This window comes from Giraffa tippelskirchi, chromosome 1, assembly GCF_054371585.1.
Source record: "Giraffa tippelskirchi isolate mGirTip1 chromosome 1, T2T-mGirTip1v1.2.pri, whole genome shotgun sequence".
Lineage (NCBI taxonomy): Eukaryota > Metazoa > Chordata > Mammalia > Artiodactyla > Giraffidae > Giraffa > Giraffa tippelskirchi.
The window spans coordinates 193202019-193226333 of record NC_137275.1 but is presented as its reverse complement, the minus strand read 5'-3'; the positions used below and the strand labels follow the sequence as shown (position 1 = coordinate 193226333).

At 41.7% G+C, this 24315-nt stretch overlaps 1 protein-coding gene across 18 annotated transcripts in view; it reads left to right on the top strand.

Moving 5' to 3' along the window:
- Positions 1–24315, top strand: part of FRMD3 (FERM domain containing 3) — a 396369-nt gene that overhangs the window by 278378 nt on the left and 93676 nt on the right. For all 18 annotated transcript variants that reach the window (XM_081520403.1, XM_081520507.1, XM_081520514.1 and 15 more), the window contains 2 exons: positions 200–297; positions 6447–6570. In XM_081520403.1, coding sequence (XP_081376529.1) covers positions 200–297; positions 6447–6570 — 222 coding nt within the window. The remainder of the gene's footprint in view (positions 1–199; positions 298–6446; positions 6571–24315) is intronic.

The following is a 24315-nucleotide window of genomic DNA, read 5'->3' as shown; positions in this document are numbered from 1 at the left end:
CCCCCTCTCTCTTGGAAGTGGCTGCAGACACTTCAAGTTTTCTGAACTCTGGGGGCCCCTTCCAGTTTTCCTCTGCTTGCCCTCCAAGCAGCGCAGGTAGGGTTCTGGTAACCCAGGTGGATGAAACATAAACAATCCTTCTACTTCTTCCAGGCCTCAGCCAAAACTTAGGGCAACTCTTTCTCCTTTTTCATTGCAGGTACCTTTTGTACCTGCAAATTAAAAGAGATATTTTCCATGGTCGACTGCTCTGCTCCTTTTCGGATGCTGCCTACCTGGGTGCCTGTATCATTCAAGGTAAGTGTGGGTCCAGCTGCCCATCCTTACCATTGTACAGGACAGCAGAGCTTCGGCTGTTCAGAGCCTCTCTCCTCCCCAGCCTGTGCTCATCCTGTTTGTGTCATGGTTGGAGGCCAGTCAGGGCTGGCTGGTCAGCAGTGGAGCCCCCCTCCTCCCCTCCCAAGCCCCTGGGGTCCTGGTGGAAGGTGGGCTGTTGTGGTCCCAGGGGCCTCTGCATGAACAGAGTCCTCAAGGCCCCAAGGGAGAGCTCAGAGTCTCTGTTTCGAAGTGGACGGAATGCATGACTTTATAAGAAGCTCTGAAGGATTCTGGGATCTTCTGTGCCCTGAGCTCCAAACACCAAGTGTGGGGCGTGCTGGGTATACTGAGTGGGGGATCTGTGTCCAGGAAGGCATCAAACAGGTGTCATTTCAAACTTTGATGAATGCCTTGATGAAATGTCAAAGCATTTATACAGGCATATCCACATGTGTAGTATGTGTATATATATGTGTACCATATCTAATTCTTCACCTTTGCAACAGTCACATAGCGTGGTGAGGAGAACTCCAGGCTCACAGTCCGTCATTTCTCAGTTTGAGCCTGAATTCCCATTTCCTGGTTATTTCACCACAGACAAGTGATTTAAACTCTCTAAGCTTTAATGTCTTCATGTATTGAAAGAGGTGATCATACCTCCTTCACTGCTGCGTGATGATTTCATGAGACTTAGTCTCAGGGTTGAACAGGCCCTCGAGGGAAGTGACAAACACTTAGTGGGAAGTGGCAAACACTTAGGACCCAAGGTTGGTTTTCATATGTTTATACCTATAAGAAAAAGTTGTTTGAGGGAAGGCAGTCTCCAGGACCCGAGGCAATTCATTGCCATGGGGAAGGGCTCAGGACACAAGTGGAGAATGACTCAGATGTTCTATTCCCCTGGGCCTGCTCAGAGGCAGCCGGGCCTGTTTGGAGGGACTCAGGTGTTCTGGCCATTTGTAGCTTGGATGCTGATGACATGTTTATGAAAGAAGGGGAGGGTGGGGAAGGGAACTAGGAGAAGACAAGAGGGATGGAGAGAGAGGGAGAGAGAGGAGGGGAGGGAAGGAAGGAAGGAGGGAAGGGGGTGAGAGAGAGATTACCAAGTGAGCATGTCACTTTATAAAGGATCTGAAATAATGAAGGAGCTTATGATAGGGTCATAAGTGGTTCATGACAGTCACCTGTCTGATCACAATTCCAGGCTTCATTCACAGCTTAAGAGAAACCCCCACCATTCTCCTGGGGTTTCACTGTCACTCACCACTGTCCCCAGGGGATGCTCTGTGCTGTGAAATGGTTCCTAGGACCATGTTTCTGGGTGTGTGCACTCTTTGAGAAATCTGAAGTCTATCTGTGTTGCTTTTCCCCTTCCTCTGGGAGCAACCTAGTACTGCTCAGCAGGTTTTGGCAGCACTGTTAAAACCCTTGGAGATATTCAAGTTTAAAATCAGGATGATGGTGATACCCTGATGAGATTTAGTCCTTCCATCTACTCCAAGGTGGAGTGTGTGCTTCTGAAAGCTGCCTCTCTTACATAGAGCTAAACAATGTTCGAACCCCATGGTTCTTCTTTCCTGTGAAGACCGCAAGTTCCTGGTTAGGGTGCACTGTCTTCCATAAAAGAAAAGCAAATCAATACTAATCTGAGCAGCAGACTAGCCTATGAGCATTTCAGGACACATTTAAGCATTAGTGGATCATGGTCAATTCTCCAAGGGCAAGCTCAATATGGATCTGTAAAGGGAAACTCTCCATCCTGTTTTATGTTTGAGATAGAGCCACAAAGCCCCCATCCAAATGATTAGGGTCCTGTTTCATCCCTCGTTGCTATTATCACTGGCCACACTCACAGATGCTGTCGGGAGAGTAAAGTTGGAAATGGACTGGCAGACCTCAAAGAAGCCTTTTAGCTCTAAAACACAGTGGTGTCCACGGGCCATTTGTAGCAAATCCAGTAAAAGCTGGATTCATAAAACTCTCTGTGGCTGGGGGAGTTATTACAGCAGCCTTGGAGATCGTTACAAATGCAGATAAAGATCTGCTTTGTCAGAACTGCTTATGCTGTCAGAGTGATAGGAAATGTGGAGTAAAGGATTAGAAAGCCGAGGACATGTGACTTTTTATTGGCCTCTTGTTTGCTGACAGTCTTTGAAGGAGCATGTTTTAAGCTTTCAAAATGTTCTGAGTATATAAAACAGGCAGCCACCCAGAGTTTTGCTACCTGTACACCCTGAATATGAGTATTTTCAATGCATGCTTTGCATTGTCTTTCATAATGAAAATTGCAAAACAAACACACAAAGCCCTAGGGATCTATTTTTGGCCTTTCTTGGTACACATATTTTCCTGTCCCTTCTGCAAAACAGCAACATGTCAGAATTACTGATCTTATCTCCTACTCCTGCTATGTCCAATCCCTGTGGGTCTGTGGCTCCTTCTAGCTATTCAGAACTCTGTTCAGATGTCACTTCCTCTGAGAAGTCTTCCTGGACTATTAAAGGAGCCTCTTTCTGCACATTATTTTTTCTAGTGTCTCTGTTTTGTTGTCTTTTAATAAGCGCTTATATCTGAAGTTATCTTGTTAAGTTGGTTGGGGGCTTATTATGCATTGCCTCTTCTGTAGAATCTAAATTTCATGGAAGTGGGACTCGGAGAGTTTTTCTCACTGCAGTACCCCTGTGTCTGGCACATAGTAAATTCTCCACTATGTTAAGTGAACCAGGGCACTTGCATAAATTGCACCAAAGTATGCTCTATCTCTGTATCTGGGGGAGAGTGATTGGTTTACTACCTCATCCATGTGTTCCCCAAACATTTACTGGACACTCCTAGGTGGCAGGCATTGCTATGTGAAGTCCCTTTGGGGGGTAGGGGCAGAGAGGTAAACAGGAAGTTTTGATGGTGTCTCAGTGTCTACATAGAGGGACACAGGGGTCCCCACTCTGATTCCATGAGGCCCCTCATCAAGCAAGGGTGGTGAGGGAAGTCTTCTGAAGAAGTCGACCCTGGAGATGTAATGTCTTGTATCTCGAGTTCTTTTGGAACAAGCTCTCCCCAAACCAAGGGAAATGCCACTGCCACGTGTGCCCTTTAAAGTCAATACTTATTTTGCCATCATCTGATCACACTCATATTTGGCTTCAGCTCTTTGGATTTTGCTGACAATTAAATTCTTTTATTTTAATTTAATTTTACATTCTCACAAGCCAGCCCATGTGCTGTATGTTATTTGTTGTAACTTTGCCCTCAACACCATGTGCAGGAGAGAACCACATGCTGCTTACCCAACTCCTCTTGGGATGGAAAACAGAATTTTAAATTTTAATCATTCATAAGCTTTTGCTTCAGGTGAAGTCAGAATTAAAGATAAGCTTCAGAGAACAAGAAAGCAGGGCAAATGATGGGGCAGATGTTGACATTTACCTTGTCAGCAACCCTGGGCAGGTTCCATGGTATTCCTTCTCTTAGTTTGCTGGCGTTTGCCAGGCTGCTTATTTGCTGTGTTTGGCAGTACAAGGCCATTGTATCTCACAAGTTTTCCTGGAAGGAGAAGTACCCACCATGAACAACACAAATGCAACACGAAACAACATAAGCACAAACAATGCTACTAACCACTGTGCAAGCTGACATTTGCCTTGGACGTGGCATAGTTTACTATCAGTGATCCATTCCCTATGGAAAAGTAGGCTCTGAGTTATACCATTTCCTAAATTTTGGGGTCCATAGGCAGCTCACAGGGGTCATGTGTATGTGTGTGTGTTTGTATGTGTTGGTGTGTTATGGGTGGTTTATTTTTTGAAGATTAGATTGAGTTAATCACCAGTTTGTGGCTCACTTTCATCCCTGGTCCCATTGGCCCACCTATTAGTTGAGTTCGCTTTTTTTCATTATTCTTTATTTTCATTCCTAAAGGCAACAACTGGATTCTTGTATATCACTGACTTGACATACATCCTTATAAAATGATTAGTATTGTTTTGTGTGTATATATTCTTAAGTTTCATAAATTAAATGGGGCTATATTTAATCCTTCCTTTTTATGCTCAGAACACTGTTTGGGGAATCTACTCACATTTCTGGGTATAGTTCTATTTTGTTGCTTTTAATTGCTGCAGAGTCCTGTGGGGTGCATTGCCCATGTGCTATTTACTGCTCCCAGCAGTAATGAACACCCAAGTTGCCCCATATCTTTTGTTGCACCTAGAGTTTTTCTAGAATATATGCCTAGAAATGGGCTTGCTGGGTTGTAAGATTAGACTAAAGACTCACGGCTTGCTCTCTAGAAGAGCTACATGCATCAAGAATCTTCAAATGTGTCATAAGCACTTCTATTTCCTCATGTTCCTGCCAACATATAGAATCATCCAGCTTACTAAAATTTTGTTAATCTTATAGTTATAAAGTGACATCTTCTAGTTTTGGTTTGCATAGCCCTCAGTACTGATAAGTTTGAGCAACTCTCATGAGCCCTTTGGGTTTCCCCTTCTGTGAATTGGCTGTTGACATTCCTTCACATTTTCCTATTGAAATTCCTCCCCATTTACTTATAGATTTGTAGGAATTTTTTTTCTTTATTCTAGATATTAGTCTTTGTCAGATTTCTATTTTGCAAACATGTTATTTCAACTTATTATTTTGACTATCTTAGTGAAATATTTTAATATAGATATGATCAAATTAATCAATTTCCCCTCTATGGCTGATGACATTTGGGATCTTATTTTGAAAGTCCTTCCTCATGTAGTGTACATTTAGCTTGTATTGTAATTTGAACTCTATTGAGAAGCTTTAAAGAGCTTTGCTTTCCTCCCAGTTTTGTCCTTTCACCATCATTAGATGATTCAACAGTACAGGGACAGTAGATACAAATTACAGAGTTGGATGTGATTTTGCAGATGTGCTCAAGGCATATTGATTTCTATCTACTTCAAAGTCATGTTGATGATCAAGTTCCTCCAATACAGTTTCCCACCACCTTTAATGTACTTTCCTGGGCTATTTCTGCCTGAAATACTTGCCCCTTTTGGCTCATTTTTCTTAGAAAGCTTGTGGAATCAGTAGAATGTATTCCATTGCAAGAACTTTGCTGCTTCAGGCTGTGGTCAATGCTCATCCTTGGTCCATCTTCTCATAGACCCTCTGGGCGCTCAGAAATGTGCAGGCATTTCTTTTTACCCCTAAAGGCCCTCTAGAAGAGCCCTGTATTAGAACCCAGCAACCTTAATCTGGGATGCTCAGCCATACTTAGACATGCACTCTTTAATTTGAAGAGCAATCCATTTACTTTTAAGTGCAGTCCTCTTGGGTCTTTTATGTTTTGATTTTTTTTATTGAATGGGCCACACCTGCAGAAATCTGAGTAAATAGCTCCAGTCAGGGAATTCCTTGACTCAGAGAAAATTAACTATGAAAGGAGGCTTGAGGAACACTCAGTTCAGTTCAGTTCAGTCGCTCAGTCGTGTCCGACTCTTTGCGACCCCATGAATTGCAGCACGCCAGGCCTCTCTGTCCATCACCAACTCCCAGAGTCTACCCAGACCCACGTCCATCGAGTCAGTGATGCCATCCAACCATCTCATCCTCTGTCATCCCCTTCTCCTCCTGCCCCCAGTCCTACCCAGCATTAGGGTCTTTTCCAATGAGGAACACTCAGTGGGTTCCAAATAGAGGTGGTAACACTCCGATCATGGGGAACACTTGGAAATATTGGGAGGCATTTTGGGTGTTCACAATAGTGGGTGTGCCACCACCACCTAGAACCTGAAGGGTGGGGGTGCTCAATGTCTTACCATACCTTGGAAGGTCTGGAAACAATAAAGAATTGTTTATTTCCCCAAATGCCAATAGTGCCCCACTGAGAAACAATGATTTAAATTCCTTTATTGTATAGTTGAAGAAAATGAGACTCAGAGAGTTCATTCAACAAGTGTCCAAGATCACACAGCTAAATCTAAACTAGAATATGACCTTCTAGACACTCAGGCTGTAGTCTTTCCATAGAGACAAACACATTTTTTTGCATGAGCTTGTTCCACCCTCTTCTTTTGGGTGGCAGGAGCCATCCCATGTATATCCTGTTTTTGTTGTTTTTAATCTTTCTCTTTATTTTTTACTGGTTGCAGCTGAGCTTGGTGATTACGATCCTGATGAGCATCCTGAGAATTACATCAGTGAATTTGAGATTTTCCCCAAGCAGTCACAGAAGCTGGAAAGAAAAATAGTGGAAATCCATAAAAATGAACTCAGGTAATGGCGGTAGACATTTGTAGGAATGATAGAGGTGAGAAAGTATTCATACTGCAGGGAATGTGGAAATCATGTCGTGAACTAAAAATATTTGTAATGTGGGGGTAGACTGTTTCAGGTGGCAGGGCAATATTTCTGGGCACTGGCAAGGTCCCCCATCAGTGACATTCTCAATGATGTGGGGTCCCCTGGGTGGCTGTTTATGAACCATCAGCAATTATTAGAGCCATATATTTTCTTATGGGTTTTGACTACCCTGAGTTTCTGAAAGTGAAATCTAGGATAATTAAGTAATCCTTTCTGTTTTGAACTTTGCATTGCCTCTCCCCTGTCCTGTGGTCTTTGCTGAAATTTTGACCCCAAGTATCAAGAAAATAGAATCCATTGGCAAGGTTTCCTTTACTGAGCTGCTTTCAAGACAACAGATTCAGTGTCTGCTTCTCTTTGCCTTGTCTGTGAGGCTCTAGGATGATTGTTAACTACAGAGCAGTACCATTAGAAGGAGCAAAATCACATACAGTATTTATTCACTGTGTTTTGGACACTATTCTAAGTACTTGTGCATATTGATTCATTTAATCTTTGCAGTAGTCCAGGAGATAGGTGCCATGGTTCTTCCATTTTACAGTTGAGGGAACTGAAGCGCAGAGAGATTAAACATTTTACCTAAGATCACACAGCTAGCAAGTGATAGAGGCAGGATCTGAATCCAGGCAGCCTAGCTCCAGGCTTTTGAATATTGTGATACTTCTACTATGCATAGACTAACAGGTAGAAATGAAACATGGATAGGAATCATCACCAGTTTGGAATCCAGGTCACTCAGATATTCTAGTCTGTAACTAGAACTTAGATTCCTGCAAATCACAGGAAATTCATTTTGATAATAATAGCAAGCATGGGCTGTGCTATGACAAGTATGGAGAAGAACTACAAGAGCTGAGATGCTTCCACCTTCTAGGATTCTGGTAATTATATATATATATATACAACTAATGTCTTTGGATTATGAGTCCTAGAACAAATAATTGTCCTCTTGAGAGGGAGTGCCGAGATCCTGCTTTATGCAGGCACTCCCCCTTTTGGTGAGTTTGAGAAGACTGTACATGTGGGCCTTAAAGGTAGCAGCATGGTTCTGCCTTAATAAGACCTTTGTTCTTAAGAGATAAAGATGATTAGACATCAAGAAATTGTACCGATTTCAGAAACTAACGTACCTTTTCCAGGGGTAATTTAAGGGTATCATCTCCTAATGAAAGCTTTGTTGAAAATATGACAGTCTGCATACTCTTTCTACATTTTGGGGACTAGCAAGCTGGAGGTAACAGTGAAGTGCTGATGTTGCCACAGGGCTTCCCGGGTGGCTCAGTGGAAAGATTCTGCCTGTGATGCAGAAGATGCACGAGATTCCACAAGTTCGATCCCTAGGTCAGGAAGATCCCGTGAGGACATGGCACCTCACTCCAGTATTCTTACCTGAAGAATCCCATGGACAAAGGAGCCTGGCAGGCTGCAGTCCATGGGGTCACAAAGAGTCCAACACAGCTGAAACGACTGAGCCCAATGTTGTCATGAGGGCTGTGGACCAACAGCATGTGAGCAGCACAGGGTGAGACCCTTGGGACGAAGGAGTCACATCCATTGTGCAGCTTAATAGTGAAAGGAGGTGAAACAGTCTGCTCTGAACATAATTTGCAGGGCCTCAGATGCTTGGAACATATGATAATAAATGTTTGTTGAGCTCTTACTGGATGCCAAAATACTGTGCTAATAGCCTAACATACATCACCCCGCTCAGTCTTCCCAAACTCTATGAGGTAGATTCCATTGTTGTTCCCCATCTGAGGTGAAGAAAGCACAGCCTGGAGTGAAGGACTTGTTAGTAGCAGTGTCTGGACTTGAACCTTGTCCTTACCTGACACTAACACCCATGCTGTTATCCCCTGGGCTGAGCAACCATAAGGCAACCTGGTAGTCATGTTGATGTTCCGTAGTGATCACCATGGTGAGTGTGGAGACTGTGGTAGGAGAACCAGTTAGTTCTGTCATCCAGGAAACATGCTGGGGACCTCACAAGAATAGCAGTAGAGAAAACTAAAGAGGTTCTTGAGAGACGTTGAAGCAAGACTTGGTGACCTACTGGGTTTCATGAGTAAATGAGGGGATCAAAGAAGATTCCAGATTGCCTTTTGTAATCAGAAAGCTGTAGATTGGACCTTGTGCCAGCTCCTGAATTTGTTGAGAACCCTGAAAGTAGTCATCATGCATCTAGAGAATATAGAGCATCAGCAGTCAGCCATGGTTTGTAGATCCCAGAAGTGAATGCCCTGGCTTGGCCAACACTGCTTTCCTGTGTTGCGACATGTTTGTAGTGCCCATGAAGGCCCTTGTGAAGAAGTCAATGTGGTATGTGTGGAGGATGAAACAGCCAGAAATCATGTGATACTGCAAAGAGAGATTCAGAGGATACTTCCCTGTGTGTTTTTGCTCCTTCTTCTCCTTAAGTAGTCATATGTTTGCTTCTGCATTGGTGCAGCAGAGAGAGATTTCAGGTTTGATGAGAAGATAAGAGCAGCCAAGCTGATAAGGTAGACGAGAAGGGGCTTTCTAGAACCAGCTGGAAACTTGCTGCAGAGACTGGAGGTGACCCTGGGGATCCGCAAGCCCTTTGTGCACAGGTCATGAAAGTATTGATCTTCTTGTGTGGGAACTGGACCTTTGGCTGGATTGCTCTGCAAACCTGAGAGTGCCAGGAAAGAGTCATAGATGGTAGAGGCCCATCTGTGACTTGGTGAGGCTGCACCAAGGTTTTACTGTCTTACTCTGCATGGTTATCACAACGCCTGTGACCCTCCCACACAACAAAGGGATAAAGCATGATCAGTGATCTGTTGTTATGGAAACTTCCTGAAAGGTTTCCAGTTGGCCTTTGTTGGGGTTTGAAGGGTCCTCCAAATAATGTTCCGCTCCTACCCATTTTCTGAAAAAATCAAGAAAGAAAACAAAGAGATGGCAAAAGAGACTCTCAGACACTAGCAAAATGACCATAATTTGCCAGATAAACAGTATTAGCTCTGGGGGTTCACAACCTTCTCCAGCCTTTTTACTTGATTAGAATCATTCTCTTCCTGTGCTCTCTGTGGAAGGACTAAAGTTTTGATTCTTGGGAGAAAATTAATCAGAGAGGAAAAACTTTCCTTCTTAGGAGGCTACACAGCACTTGAAGGTGGACCCAAGGTGGCTTGATAGACAGGCATTAATAAGAGAGTTCTTTAAGGAGAAGAAAGAGAGAGAGACTTTCTCCAGAATTTTGAGACGCTTGAAAATATAAGGCCAAGATTTTAGTAAGAGTCTGCCTGGACTAAGTGCTTAGACTCTTTTAGATGTTGACGAGATTTGTGAACGAAGTTCATGGGTCAGCTTTGCCTCTTCAAAAAGCTTTGCCACATCACTGACTGACAGAGGGGAGAAGATATAGTTTTGCAAGTGTAATACCGCAATTATTAATCATCTCTGTATCAGTCAAGGTAAGCTAGATTTTCCTGAGGAAACAACTCCTAAAAGCTCAGTGGGTTAGAACAAGAAAGGTTTGTTTCTTGCTCTGATGTACACCCACGAGAGGTCAGCTGGGGGACTTTGTTCATCATTGGCACTTAGGGCAGTCACGAGCTTGGATTTGCCAGGAAAAAGAGAGCTGTGGAAAGTCCTGCTTTAGCTTGGAAGTGATACATGTCACTTCTGGTTATCCACTGTGCCAGAACTAGTCACATGGCCCCACTCAACAGCCCGCCAGGCTCATCTGTCCATGGAGTTCTCCAGGCAAGTATACTGGAGTGGGTAGCCATTACCTTCTCCTGAGGATCTCTCAACCCAGGGATCAACCCTGAATCTCCTGCATTGCAGGTGGATCCTTTACCATCCAAGCTACCAGGGAAGCCCCAACACAACCTCCAGGAAGTGCGATTCTATCAGGTGTCCAGAAGGTGTGAAGTGGAAACAGCTGGCAAACATCTCTTAATAGCCTTCACAATCTCATTGATTAATAGAGTTTTTGTTTTAGTAGACTTTCTTTTTTAGAAGAATGTTAGTTTCACATCAGAATTAAGAAGAGGAAAGTAGACAGATTTCCTCTATATTCCCTGCCTCTCTACTTGCACAACTTCCTCCATATCTATGTCCATCCCCAACCAGAGTGGTACATTTGTTATAATAGATGACACTACATTGATTTGTAGGTATTATGCACAGTCCATATACTTTAGGGTTCACCCTTGAGGTTGTACATTCTGTGGATTTGGACAACAGTATAATAACATATATCCACTGTTATAATATCATACAGAAAATTTTCACTGCCCTGAACATATTCTGTGCTCTGCCTTATTCATTCCTCCCTAACCTCTGGCAACCACTGATCTGTTACCTGTCTCCATAGTTTTTCCTTTTCTAGAATGTCATGTAGTTGAAACCTTATAGTATGCAGCCTTTTCAAATTAGCTTCTTTCACTAAGCAGTATGTACTTAAAATTCCTGCTTGTCTTTCCATTGATAGCTCATTTCTTTCTACTGCCGAATAATATTCTGTTGTATGTACCACAGTTTATTTATCCTTTTACCTACTGAAGAACATATGGTTGCTTTCAAGTTTTGGAAATTATGAATAAAGTTATTATAATCATCCATGGGCAGGCTTTTGTGTGGGCATAAATTTTCATCTCCTTTGGGTAAATATCAGGAAGCATGATTGCTGGATTGTATGGTAAGAGTATATTTAATTTTGTAAGAACTGCCAAACTCTCTTCCAAGTTGGCTGTACCATTTTGCATTCCCACCAGCAATGAGTTCTTGTTGTTCCACAATCTTTACCAGCATTTGGTGTTTTCAGTGTTCTGGATTTTGGCTATTCTAGTAGGTATATAGCTGACAGAGGTTTATTTAGAAAGATTTTTTGTAAAGGCATCTTTGGGCCTCTTAACTAGAGTCCTCTGAACTAGAGAATGTAGATACATATCATTCACATTTTTGAATATATGTCAGTGCTAAAACTTGATGAAGCCAAATGCTTCTTTTAGATCAGGTGTAGTTAATGAATTTGTTTGAGTCTTTGGGCTGTATGGTCTCAATTGCAGCCACTCAACTCTGCTTCTGTAGAGTGACATAGACAATACATAAATGAGTGAGTGGTGAGTCACTAAAACTTTATTGACAAAACAGATTGTGGACCAGATTTGATCCATGGGTTCTAGTTCACTGACCTGTTTTAAATATCTGACTTCCCTGGTGGCTCAGATAGTAAAGAATCTGCCTGCAATGCAAGAGACATGGGTTTGATCCCTGGGTCAGGAAGATCCCCTGGAGAAGGGAATGGCTACCCACTCCAGTATTCTTGCCTGGAGAATTCCGTGGACAGAGGAGCCTGACAGACTACAGTCTCTGGGGTTGCAAAGTGTCAGACACAACGGAGTGACTAACACTTTGACTTTTCAGAACAGATCTTGAATCAATTTCTTCTTCATTGTCCTGACTCTGGTTGGATAGCATCACTGACTCAATGGAAATGAGTTTGAGCAAGCTCAAGGAGATGGTGAAGGACAGGGAAGCCTGGTGTGCTGCAGTCCATGGGGTCGCAAAGAGTCCGACACGACTGTACGACTGAACAACAAATCCTGACTCTGCAGATGATTTTAAGGCAAAAAGATCCATATTTGTTTTTAAAATTTTGTATAAGAAACAAGCTCATGATTTATAGATTTTGAGTTTGGTATGCAGAGATGAGATTCTAGCAATAGAACTGCTTAGAAATAGGATATTCCTCCTTCTAGAGCCCTCTGGTGGCTGGAGGAAGCCATTGCCATAATCCCTGCTGGATGTATGTGCTGTTGTGTCTGACTGTTTGCGACCCCATGGACTGTAGCCCACCATGCTCCTCTGTCCATGGGATTTCCCAGGCAAGAATACTGGAAAGGGTTGCCATTTCCTTTTCCAGGGGATCTTCCCAACCCAGGGATCAAACCCATGTCTCTAATGTCTCCTGCATTGGCAGGCTGGTTCTTTACCACCAGCGCTACATTGGAAGCCCCCCACAATCCCTGGAGATGTGACAGTTATGTTTTACTCTCTTGGTTTCTGTTTTCCACAGCTTTAATCCCAACCATCTGGGTTAAGAGGGATGACCTATGCCATTAGTCCTGGGGTTGCTTAGAGGGGGTTGAAGATGAAGAATAAGAAGGACTTTACTATCAGGAAGCCTGATAGGCTTCTCTGAAGTTTTTCCTGGAGTTTCCACTCAGCTAGTCCTCTCAATACCAGGTCATCAGGTTTATCATTAGAAGCTAAGATTTTTGAATCAGTTCCAGTCACAAGTCATCAGCTTTTAAATATTCAGGAATCTCAATTGGCAGTGAGGTGGTTTGATGGTGTATTCCTTGCCTTAAAGAGCACAGAAATGATTGGATTAGCCATCCCCATAATGATCTAATACAGTGTGTTTTGTGCTGGAAGTAATGACGACACCGGGTGTATTTTAAACAGACTCATTATCTCTTTCTACTTTTCAGAACTCACATTCTATCTACATCATGCGCCACAGCTTCCGGGCAAGGATTTATAATTTCAAAAATGTCTAGCTTTCTAGAAATAAGTGCCCTGCTTTGGAAGTACCCTCTACCTGTGCTTCCAATTAGTAGTTTACAAGAGCCCTCTTAGGAAACTATTTTGTACAGTTTTGAGAAGAATGTTTACTGTGTAAAAGGAAGAGGGGAAATGTCAGATTATTTCACAACTCCAATCTTTCTTAGAACGTGCTTTTGGTCTGTCATCCCTCTTTCCTCTTGCCGTGTATCCTTTCCGTTCTCAAGGCTCTCATTCCAAAAGCCTAGAATCTCCTTTCTCCCTTCCTCCCTTCCTCTACCTTCCTCCTCCCTAACTCTGCCCCTGAATCTCTTTCTCCTTACCCTGCTCTCTCTCCCTGCAACCCCTCTCCCTCTCTCTGGTAGGTTATCAAGTCCATTTTCATTCTCTGGTGTAATACTCTTCTTAGGAATGGGAAGCTGGAATGATTTGACATCAAATGCTCCTCCTGTAGAAACTAAATCTTTGTATTATGTGGCTTAGAGTCAGGGGCATTTCTAGAAAGCCTTGAAAGAAAGAAAGATAGCGCCAAGTCGTGTCCGACTCTTGCGACCCTATGGACTGTAGCCTGCCAGGCTCCTCAGCCAGGCTACACCCAATCCATCAACATTTCTTATACAGATGAAATCTGGCTAAGGTGACTTGAAGGGAGAAAGCAATGTCGTGGAAATGCAACATGGCTTTGAAGAAGGACAGAGGGGTAGTATTAAAAGCTGGACTCAGTCATTACTTATTACACTCTTTGATTATCCTTGACATGTGGTTCTAAATTATGCATAGAATCAAAGACATTTTGAACTTTTGATGAAATTATAACAGTGTATTTATCCATTCGTCCATCCACACACTCGTCCATGATCCATCCATCCATCCATCCATCCATCCATCCACATATCTGTGCATCCCTTCATGCAGCAAATATTTGTTGAAGAGTAACTATGTGTCAGAAACTGTAGAAGTGTTGGATGACCTACCTAGACCAGTGATCTTCAGCTGCTTCTCCAACAAGCTGGGAGCCTCCCCATCATCTACGTGCTCCATGACCTGATGATTTTGAAAGACTCCATCTGAAAACAATATTCATGAAGCAACAACTAATTTGCTTCTGAATTTTTTATTGGTCATCCATAGCTATAATTATCATTCAAAGCCTTTGAATATCAAGAGGTCACTAGTCCAAAGCAAAGAAACTTGACAGCTAATTATGACACTTGAGAGATTCTTGGAATCCAAAGCAGGGGTTATAATGATAATCCTTGGACTACCATCTGACCCAGATAGGTGTTTTTAGGCCAAATAATAGTTTTGAAAAATGGGAAGCAGTTGGAATAAAATTCGAGCTTTACTTGCACCTGGGAGATTTGTTAACACAAAGCCCTGACCCCAACACAGCGAAGCTAAGCAGCAGTGCCCTTTAAAAGAGTCATTTGTTCCCTGAGTCACCACCATCCTGCTCAGCCCATTCACATTCTTCCTCCATTTGATTGTTTGTGACAATAAGGAAACAGACGGCTGAGAAATGCACTTATTCAAGGCTACACAGTTATGAAGCAACAGAACTTGACCTGAAACCTGAGTGTTCCTATAAAGTACCCTGAAGTTTCTCTAAGTGGCTGCTCTTCTGTATGTCTTGTCCCTGCCTGGCCCCAGAGCATCACCACTGTCTCCTCCAGAGCATGGCAGTCACCCACATTTGTAGCGTTCTATCTAATGCTCTGCATAGATGTGGTCCCTAATGGTCTTCAAAGATTTTACAGAATATAATGTCCCTAAGTAAAAAGAAATGACAGACTGGGGACTCTTCCGTTTAGGATGTGGAAAGCATGAGACATTGATCTCCCTCTGAAACCAAGATAGCATCAATAAGCTAAATTACAAAGTCATATTTTAAAAACTCATCTGAACATGAGGATGCAAAGAAACCTCAATGTACTAAAATCCAGAATGTCCTTCCTGGGGCACCAGAGACCTGCAGTTGCTTTCACCTCTGGTGGTAGGGAGAGGAGGAGGAATATGCCAGAGGTGGGGGGCAGGGAGGGAGCTAAGCCTTTAACAAGCATTTAGTGACTATGAGTGGGCTGACCTGACTGGTTGGGACCCCAGAGTCTCCAGCTTAAGTTGGAGTCTGGGACCCCAGAGTCTTCAGAGTGAGTTGCACTTTCCCATCATCACTGGACCCCAGGACTTCCCTGAGTGAAGAGGGGCAGTATGCCAAAGCTGGACAGGGCAAGAAGGCTGAGTGAAACCCCTCTGAGACACTGCTGACCTTGAGCCAGGGCAGAACATCCCTTGACCATGGCAGTGGACACAACCACAGGAAGAAAAATAATCACCTGAGGTGCAGAGAGCCGTGGGTGGGACTGAAGAGCAAAGGAGATTTCCTGAAGCTCTGAGAGTTGGCAGCAAAGCCATAAAGCATAGCAAGCTCTCCAGAGTCTCATGGATGCTGAGAATCCAACCTCTGCTGAAGGGCAAGTTTTGAGAGCACTCTTAAGCTTTAGAGCCAGTGGTAAACAAACTCTAAAGTGGCAACCCAGTTGCAGCAAAACCTAAGCTAAGGCACATTGAGAATTCTACTTTGCAGTAGCAGATCATTCTATTAATCTTCTACCCATGAGCCTAATTCTGAAACTTGCAGACCCAAATGGATCAGGTGGAGCCAAATCCACCCCCTTCACTGTCCAACTGTGCTCCAAGTGGCCCAAGTCATTGCTGGCAAGATCCACACCTCGCTCCACAATTAGGGTCCACTAATAATTTGCATTTCTTCTTGGGATGCTGTGCATTTTTGTACTTTATGCAGCGGTATGCTAAAGGAGAATCAATAAGTGAGTGTTCCTCTTGCCCAAGAAAAGGTATTCAGGACAGGCAGAAGGAAGATATATAGCCAAACACATAATCACTTGACCTTGCCTATTTTATTAGAAAAGCATATCTTGAGAATTGTTAGTTCTCAAAAAAGAATTCGGCTTAATACTGGTCTTTATCTCTAAATATCTCATTAGAGACACTATTAATCTTAGTAGAACAGTTCCTGGTGCAAGATTTAAAGGATAGAAAAATCATTATTTTCCATTACCAAACAGAGTTTTTGCCAGAAACAAATGGCCAGTGGGAGATTTGAAAGAAAAACAAATTTCTATTTAATTGATCTTAGTGTCTTCCTGAAAACCTACTAAATGGTTGCTTCCTCAATGAGTCAGGGGAACTCAGGATTTTCTTAGTGCCGTTGATATCTCTACCTTTTCCCTCTTGGTTTTGAACCCTTTTCCTTCTCTGAACATTTTTAGCCTTTCTTTGTATATGATTTTTTAGATTAACTCTTTTAAGAGCATAGCCATCGGAGATCTAGGTCCAACCCAATGCAAATGATACCAATTTGAGTACTTTTATTTTGAAGAGGGGTCATTGCTCTATTGTAAATATCTTGACATGCTTCCTGACACTTCCACCAAAGAAAGATTTCTGATTTCAGTCACGTGCAGAGCTAGCAAGGGAACAAATGCTATTCTGAGGACAAGGAGGGAGCACGCTCTGTGCCAGGCACTAATATGATGGCTTTATATCCATTAATTGTTTATTCTTTATACCAAATCTTAGAGATAGGTACTATTTTTAATCTTCATTGTATGGAAACAGACAGACCCAGCTTCAGTTGTCTTCTATTCCTGTGTTCATTTCCTAGATGAGGGTTCAGCAAACTTTTCTATCCTAGGCCATTTAGCAAATATCTTAGGCTTTGCAGGACACATGGTTTCTGTTGCAATCACGCATTTTGCCATTGTAACATGACAGTGTCCACAGATGGTACTCAAGCAAATGGGTGTGTCTTTGTTCCAAAAAAACTTAATTGATGGAGACTGAAATTCGAACATCACATAATTTTCACAGGGCATGAAATTATTCTTTGATCGTTTCGGGCCGTTTACAAATGGGAAAACAAACAAACAAACAAACAACAAAAAACATTCCTAGCTCCAGGGCTGTGCAAAACCAGACAGTGATCTGAATTTAGCCCACAGAGAGTCTAGTCTGGGGATCTCTGACCTAGATTAAAATGGAGACATCACTGCTGTCTAATCAGATCTAAATATCTGTCATCTGGGATGGAGTGCCTCATCACTGATAAGATGAAAAATGCTTAGAATTTGAAAAATGCTTCCTAGAAGAACCAGTAGAAACCATGTCAGTTGGAAATGCTCAGCCTGGTATCCACGAGAGCAGGCAGATGGCCCTGGACCATATCGTGTTGGTAGTGAAGGTCCTGAGAAGCACGTTGGAACCAGGCTGCCTTGGATTTGTATTCACTCGTCCACTTAATACTTGAGTAACCTTGAACAGGTTACTTTTCCCCTTTGAGTGTCAGAATCCTCATCTATAAAATAAGCATAAGAATTCCTGCTTGGAACAAGGCAAGGATGCCCACTTTCACCTACTATTCAACATAGTTTTGGAAGTTTTGGCCACAGCAATCAGAGCTGAAAAAAGAAATAAAAGGAATACAGATAGGAAAAGAAGTAAAACTCTCACTGTTTGCAGATGACATGATCCTCTACATAGAAAACCCTAAAGACTCTACTAGAAAATTACTAGAGCTAATCAATGAATATAGTAAAGTTGCAGGATATGAAATTAACACACAGAAATCCCTTGCATTCCTATACTCCAATAATGAGAAAACAGAAAGAGAAATTAAGGAAACAATACCATTCACCATTGCAACAAAAAGAATAAAATACTTAGGAATATATCTACCTAAAGAAACAAAAGACTTGTATATAGAAAACTATAAAACACTGATGAAAGAAATCAAAGAGGACACAAACAGATGGAGAAATATACCGTGTTCATGGATTGGAAGAATTAATATAGTGAAAATGAGTATACTACCCAAAGCAATCTATAGATTCAATGCAATTCCTATCAAGCTACCAATGGTATTTTTCACAGAACTAGAACAAATCATCTCACAATTTGTATGGAAATATAAGAAACCTCGAATAGCCAAAGCAATCTTGAGGAAGAAGAATGGAACTGGAGGAATCAACCTGCCTGACTTCAGGCTCTACTACAAAGCCACAGTCATCAAGACAGTATGGTACTGGCACAAAGATAGAAATATAGATCAATGGAACAAAATAGAAAGCCCAGAGATAAACCCATGCACATATGGACACCTTATCTTTGACAAAGGAGGCAAGAATATACAATGGAGAAAAGACAATCTCTTTAACAAGTGGTGCTGGGAAAACTGGTCAACCACTTGTAAAAGAATGAAACTAGAACACTTCCTAACACCATACACAAAAATAAACTCAAAATGGATTAAAGATCTAAACGTAAGACCAGAAACTATAAAACTCCTAGAGGAAAATATAGGCAAAACACTCTCCAACATAAATCACAGCAGGATCCTCCATGACCCACCTCCCAGAATATTGGAAATAAAAGCAAAAATAAACAAATGGGACCTAATTAAAATTAAAAGCTTTTGCACAACAAAGGAAACTATAAGCAAGGTGAAAAGACAGCCTTCAGAATGGGAGAAAATAATAGCAAACGAAGCAACAGACAAACAATTAATCTCAAAAATATACAAGCAGCTCAGGCAGCTCAATTCCAGAAAAATAAACGACCCAAACAAAAAATGGGCCAAAGAACTAAACAGACATTTCTCCAAAGAAGACATACAGATGGCTAACAAACACATGAAAAGATGCTCAACATCACTCATTATTAGAGAAATGCAAATCAAAACCACAATGAGGTATCATTTCACACCAGTCAGAATGGCTGCTATCCAAAAGTCTACAAGCAATAAATGCTGGAGAGGGTGTGGAGAAAAGGGAACCCTCTTACACTGTTGGTGGGAATGCAAACTAGTACAGCCACTATGGAGAACAGTGTGGAGATTCCTTAAAAAACTGGGACTAGAACTGCCATATGACCCAGCAATCCCACTGCTGGGCATATACACCGAGGAAACCAGAATTGAAAGAGATGCGTGTACCCCAATGTTCATCGCAGCACTGTTTACAATAGCCAGGACATGGAAGCAACCTAGATGTCCATCAGCAGATGAATGGATAAGGAAGCTGTGGTACATATACACAATGGAATATTACTCAGCCATTAAAAAAAAATACATTTGAATCGGTTCTACTGAGATGGATGAAACTGGAGCCCACTATACAGAGTGAAGTAAGCCAGAAAGAAAAACAACAATACAGTATACTAATGCATATATATGGAATTTGAAGGATGGTAACGATAACCCTATATGCGAGACAGAATAAGAGACACAGATGCATAGAACAATTTTATGGACTCTGAGGGAGAAGGCGAGGGTGGGACGTTCTGGGAGAATAGCATTGAAACATGTATATTATCATATGTGAAACAGAACACCATTCCATGTTCGATGCATGAGACAAGGGCTCAGGGCCGGGGCAATGGGATGACCCAGAGGGATGGGATGGGGAGGGAGGTGGGTGGGGGGTCCAGGAAGGGGAACACATGTAAACCCATGGCTGATTCATGTCAATGTATGGCAAAAACTATTACAATATTGTAAAGTAATTAGCCCCCAACTAAAATAAATAAATTTATTAAAAAAAAAAAAAAAGAATTCCTGCTTGATGAATATTAAGTGAAAAAAATGTATCTACTGCTTGGCAATATAAACAATTATATATTGCTCAGAACAGGAGAGTTTAGTAAAAGGTGGCTCTGCATGGATATCTATTATATTCCTGACCTATTCTGTTTAGTTCAGCCGTGCTTTTAGATTGTATAATACTTCACCCAGTAGTTATTCTATTAAAAAAGGCAGGAATTATTTCTCTTTTAATCATTGTAAATGAATAAAATATAAAAGAGTATATGTAATATATGTGTAATTTAAAGAGTAGTTGAAAAACACCCATGACCCCATAACTTTGCTTATGAATTAGAACAGCACCAGATGCTCTCAAGTCTCCTAACCTGACCCTCCCAAATTACTTCCCTTCCTTCTGTATGCTATTCTGAATTTTAGGTTATTCATTCTCTTATTTTGCTTTTATAAATATGCTCCATACATCAGCAAAAATTCCTCACTTTCCAGTATGAACTTCCAAATTATAACCTTTCAAAATTAACTTGTTCCCAGACTGAATAGAAAAAGGTGTGCTTTAAAACTGAACTTGAATTTCAAGAATAAACAATGTTTAGCTTACAGAAACTATAAAACTCTTAGAGGAAAACATAGCCAAAACACTCTTTGACATAAATGGCAGCAAGATTCTCTTTGACTCATCTCCCAGAGTAATGGAGAAAAAACAAAAATAAACAAATGGGACCTAATTAAACTTAAAAGTCTTTGCACAGCAAAGGAAACTATAAACAAGATGAAAAGACAACCCTCAGAATGTGAGAAAATAATTGCAAATGAAACAACTGACAAGGGATTAACCTCCAAAATATACAAATAGCTCATGCATCTCAATATCAGAAAAACAAACAACCCAACCAAAAAATGGGAAAAAAATGTTTCTCCAGTTTTTCGAGAAACAGACATTTCTCCAAAGAAGACATACAGATGAGTAATGAACACGTGAAAAGATGCTCAACATCATTCATTATTACAGACATGCAAATCAAAACCACAATGAGGTATCACGTCACACTGGTCAGGATGGCCATCATCAAAAAGTCTACAAACAATAACTGCTGGAGAGGTATGGAGAAAAGGGAACCCTTTTGCACTGTTGGTGGGAATGTAAATTGACATAGCCACTATGGAGAGCAATAGGGAGATTTCTTAAAAATCTAGGAATAAAACTACCAGCAATCCCACTACTGGGCATACACCCTGAGAAAATACTAATTGAAAAAAACACATGTACCCCAATGTTCATTGCAGGACTATTTACAATAGCTGGACATGGGAGCAACCTAGATGTTCATTGGCAGATGAATGAATAAAGAAGATATGGTGTGTATGTATATATACATACCCATATATAATAGAATATTACTCAGTCATAAAAAAGAATGAATTTGAGTCAGTTGAACTGAGGTAGATGAAGCTAGAGCCTGTTATACAGACTGAAGTAAGTCAGAAAGAGAAAAACAAATATATATTAATGCATATATATGAAATGTAGACAAATGTTTCTGAAGAACCTCTTTGCAAAGCAGGAACAGAGATGCAGACATAGAGAACAGACCTGTGGACACAGTGGGGTAGGGAAAGGGTGGGATGGTTTTTGAGAGAGTAGCAATGAAACATATGTAATACCATGTCTATAATAGGTAGCTAGTGCAAAGTTGCTGTATAACATCAAGAGCTCAACCTGGTGCTCTGTGACAACTTAAAGGAGTAGGATGGGGGAGGGGTTGGAAGGGAGGTTCAAGAGGGAGGGAATACATGTATACTTGTGGCTGATTCACATCATTGTACAGCAGAAACCAACAAAACATTGTAAAGCAGTTATCCTCCAGTTAAAAAAAAAAAAACCCAATATGCAGCTTAGACAAAAAAGGCTGACAGTTTACCACTAAGGGGAATGGCCAGCTCTCTGGAGCAGAGGAGCTCTTCTTAGAATGGGGCAGAGTGAGAGCCTTTCATGTGAAGCAGCAAGATTTCCGGGAGCAGAGCTGACGGCCTGCAGCTGTGGGAGGCACTGGGCCGCTTTAGCTCTAGTCCTGGTTCTCTTTGGCCTCCATCTGGGTCATTGGGCTAAAGTTTTGCTTTGAGGGCCACGAGAGTGGGGTGCTGCTTAGGAACATGCCGGTCAGCTCAGCTTTGTGCTTTGGTCCCTGCCAGGGGGTAGAGTGAGTGTATGAAAGAGTGAGAGAGAGAGAATAGAGGCAGTGTGTATGTGAGGGTGGGATGGGCATGGTGAGGAGGCAGGAACCCCCCAATATTTGGATTCAATAATTTTCTTTATTTTCTGGTGGAACGAGGCTATTACTTCAGGAACTTATGAGAGAGCTATGAAGAGAGAAATACTTGTATGTTTTTAAAAATCTTTCAGAAACTCCCTTTTCCCTTCCCCAACAAAATATTTGGTGATTTTCTTGACTCTCTTGTTACTTTATCAAAAAGATAAATAATTATAATGACTATGACTTGAAAAAAAAAGAATCAAAGAAATGGTCCTGATGGATTTGATGGATTGAAAGGGTCATATAGTGCCAAGCGGGGTGAATAAAGAGGCGCCTTTTATATACATATCCCAGTGAAATTTCAGAACACCAAAACTAAAGAGAAAATCAGGAAAGGCTTTAGAAAGACTCAACTCTCCTAAAGCAGGTGTTTGAGTTAATCCCTCGGGAATATATTCTGTAAAGGATGAATTTAAAGATTATCCCCTCTAGTAAAAGAAAAAGGTAGCATATGTGGCTCCCTTCCCTTCCTTCTCCAAGTCCCTGTGGATAATAGAAAATGTATTAGAAAGCAGATGCAAGAAAGACTACCATCTTTGCATCAGCAGTCCTGTGGTATCTCTGGAAGATAGGAAACAAATGGAAGGAACCCTGGTCAAACACATATAGAGAATAGGAGTGGTTCTGTGTACTTCTGGCAACAGATAACAGGGCAGCCACTATGGTGGGTGCATTTGGAACATTGGTTCCCTTGTGCTAAGTCATAGGCAATAGCAGGCTTGAGCTGGAGGTACCTTGTATGGATAATACCCTGAAGGAACTACAGTCTTCAGCCTGAAATCAAGTTACTAACTCATACTCTTCTCATATGGCATGTCCTGCCCTTCCCTACAACCTCTGGAGGCCATTGTACTAAACAAATAACATAAAATACAAGGATGAGCATCAAACCAAGAATCACCAAACACTTAAGGAAACATCAGTTCATTGAATAAGACACTCTGATGCAGCAAACCAAAGGGCTGTCACCAAGAAGGTAGTATTAATGGAATCAAAGGGATTGGACTTTAAAAGAAACCAAGTAGATATCCTCAGAGGAGAAAAAAGAATTTATTTCATAAAACAAGAACAGGCATCTATTTCAAGAACCAAGTAAATATTACATTGGAAATGAAACATTTAATTGATATTTTAAAAATCACTCACAAATGGGATGAAAAACAGGATGCACACAGCTGAAGAAGAAATTAAACTGGAGGCTTGAATAAAGAAATAATTTGGAATTTAATATAAAAAGCAGATTTAAAGAATGAAACAAAGTTTAAAAAGACATGGAGGATAATACTAGGAGTTTCAAGATCCGTTTACTAGGGTCTCTCAAAAGAGAGGAGAGACAGAGAGTGGTTGAGGTGAGGAAGGAGACTGAGAAGAGAAGAAAAATATCAAAGAAATGGCCAAAGATGAGTTGTCTGGGGGCCTCCCTGGTAGCTCACTGGTAAAGAATCTGCCTGCCAATGCAGGAGACACTGGTTCAGTCCCTAATCTGGGAAGATCCCACATGCCTCGAAGCAGCTAAGCCCATGCTCTACAACTATTGAGCGGATGGTGCTCTAGAGCTGCAACTACTGAAGCCTGTTGAGTCCTAAAGCCCGTGTTCCACAACAAGAGAAACCACCGCAATGAGAAGCCCATGCATTGCCACAAGAATGCAACCCCCCACTCGCTGCAACTAGAAAAAAGCCCATGCAGCAACAAAGACTCAGCACAGCCAAAAATAAAAAAAAGGAAAATTATAAAAAGATGAGTTGTCTGATTGCAAGTGTCCCTACAGTGCTCGGGCTTTCCATGTGGCTCAGTGGTAAAAAAATCTGCCAGGAGATGCAGGAGACACGGGTTCTATCTGTGGGTCAGGATGATCCTCTGGAGAAGGAAATGGCAACCCACTCCAGTATTCTTGCCTGGGAAATCCCTAGAACAGAGGTGCCTGGTGGGCTATATAGTTCATGGGGCTGCAAAAGGGTTGGACACAACTTGGCGACTAAACAACCACAGTGCTCATCTTGACAAATGAATAAAGACGTATCAGGGTGAACATTCAGAGTAAAGAGATCTTGAAAAGCTTCAGAGAAGAAAAATGGGATACTGTTTTGATTAGAAGCATAAGGACTCTTAGCTGTCTTGAGGGGGTGGGAAGGGAATCCATCTTTGGGGAGAGGCATGCATGGAAATAGAGTTAATATTGCA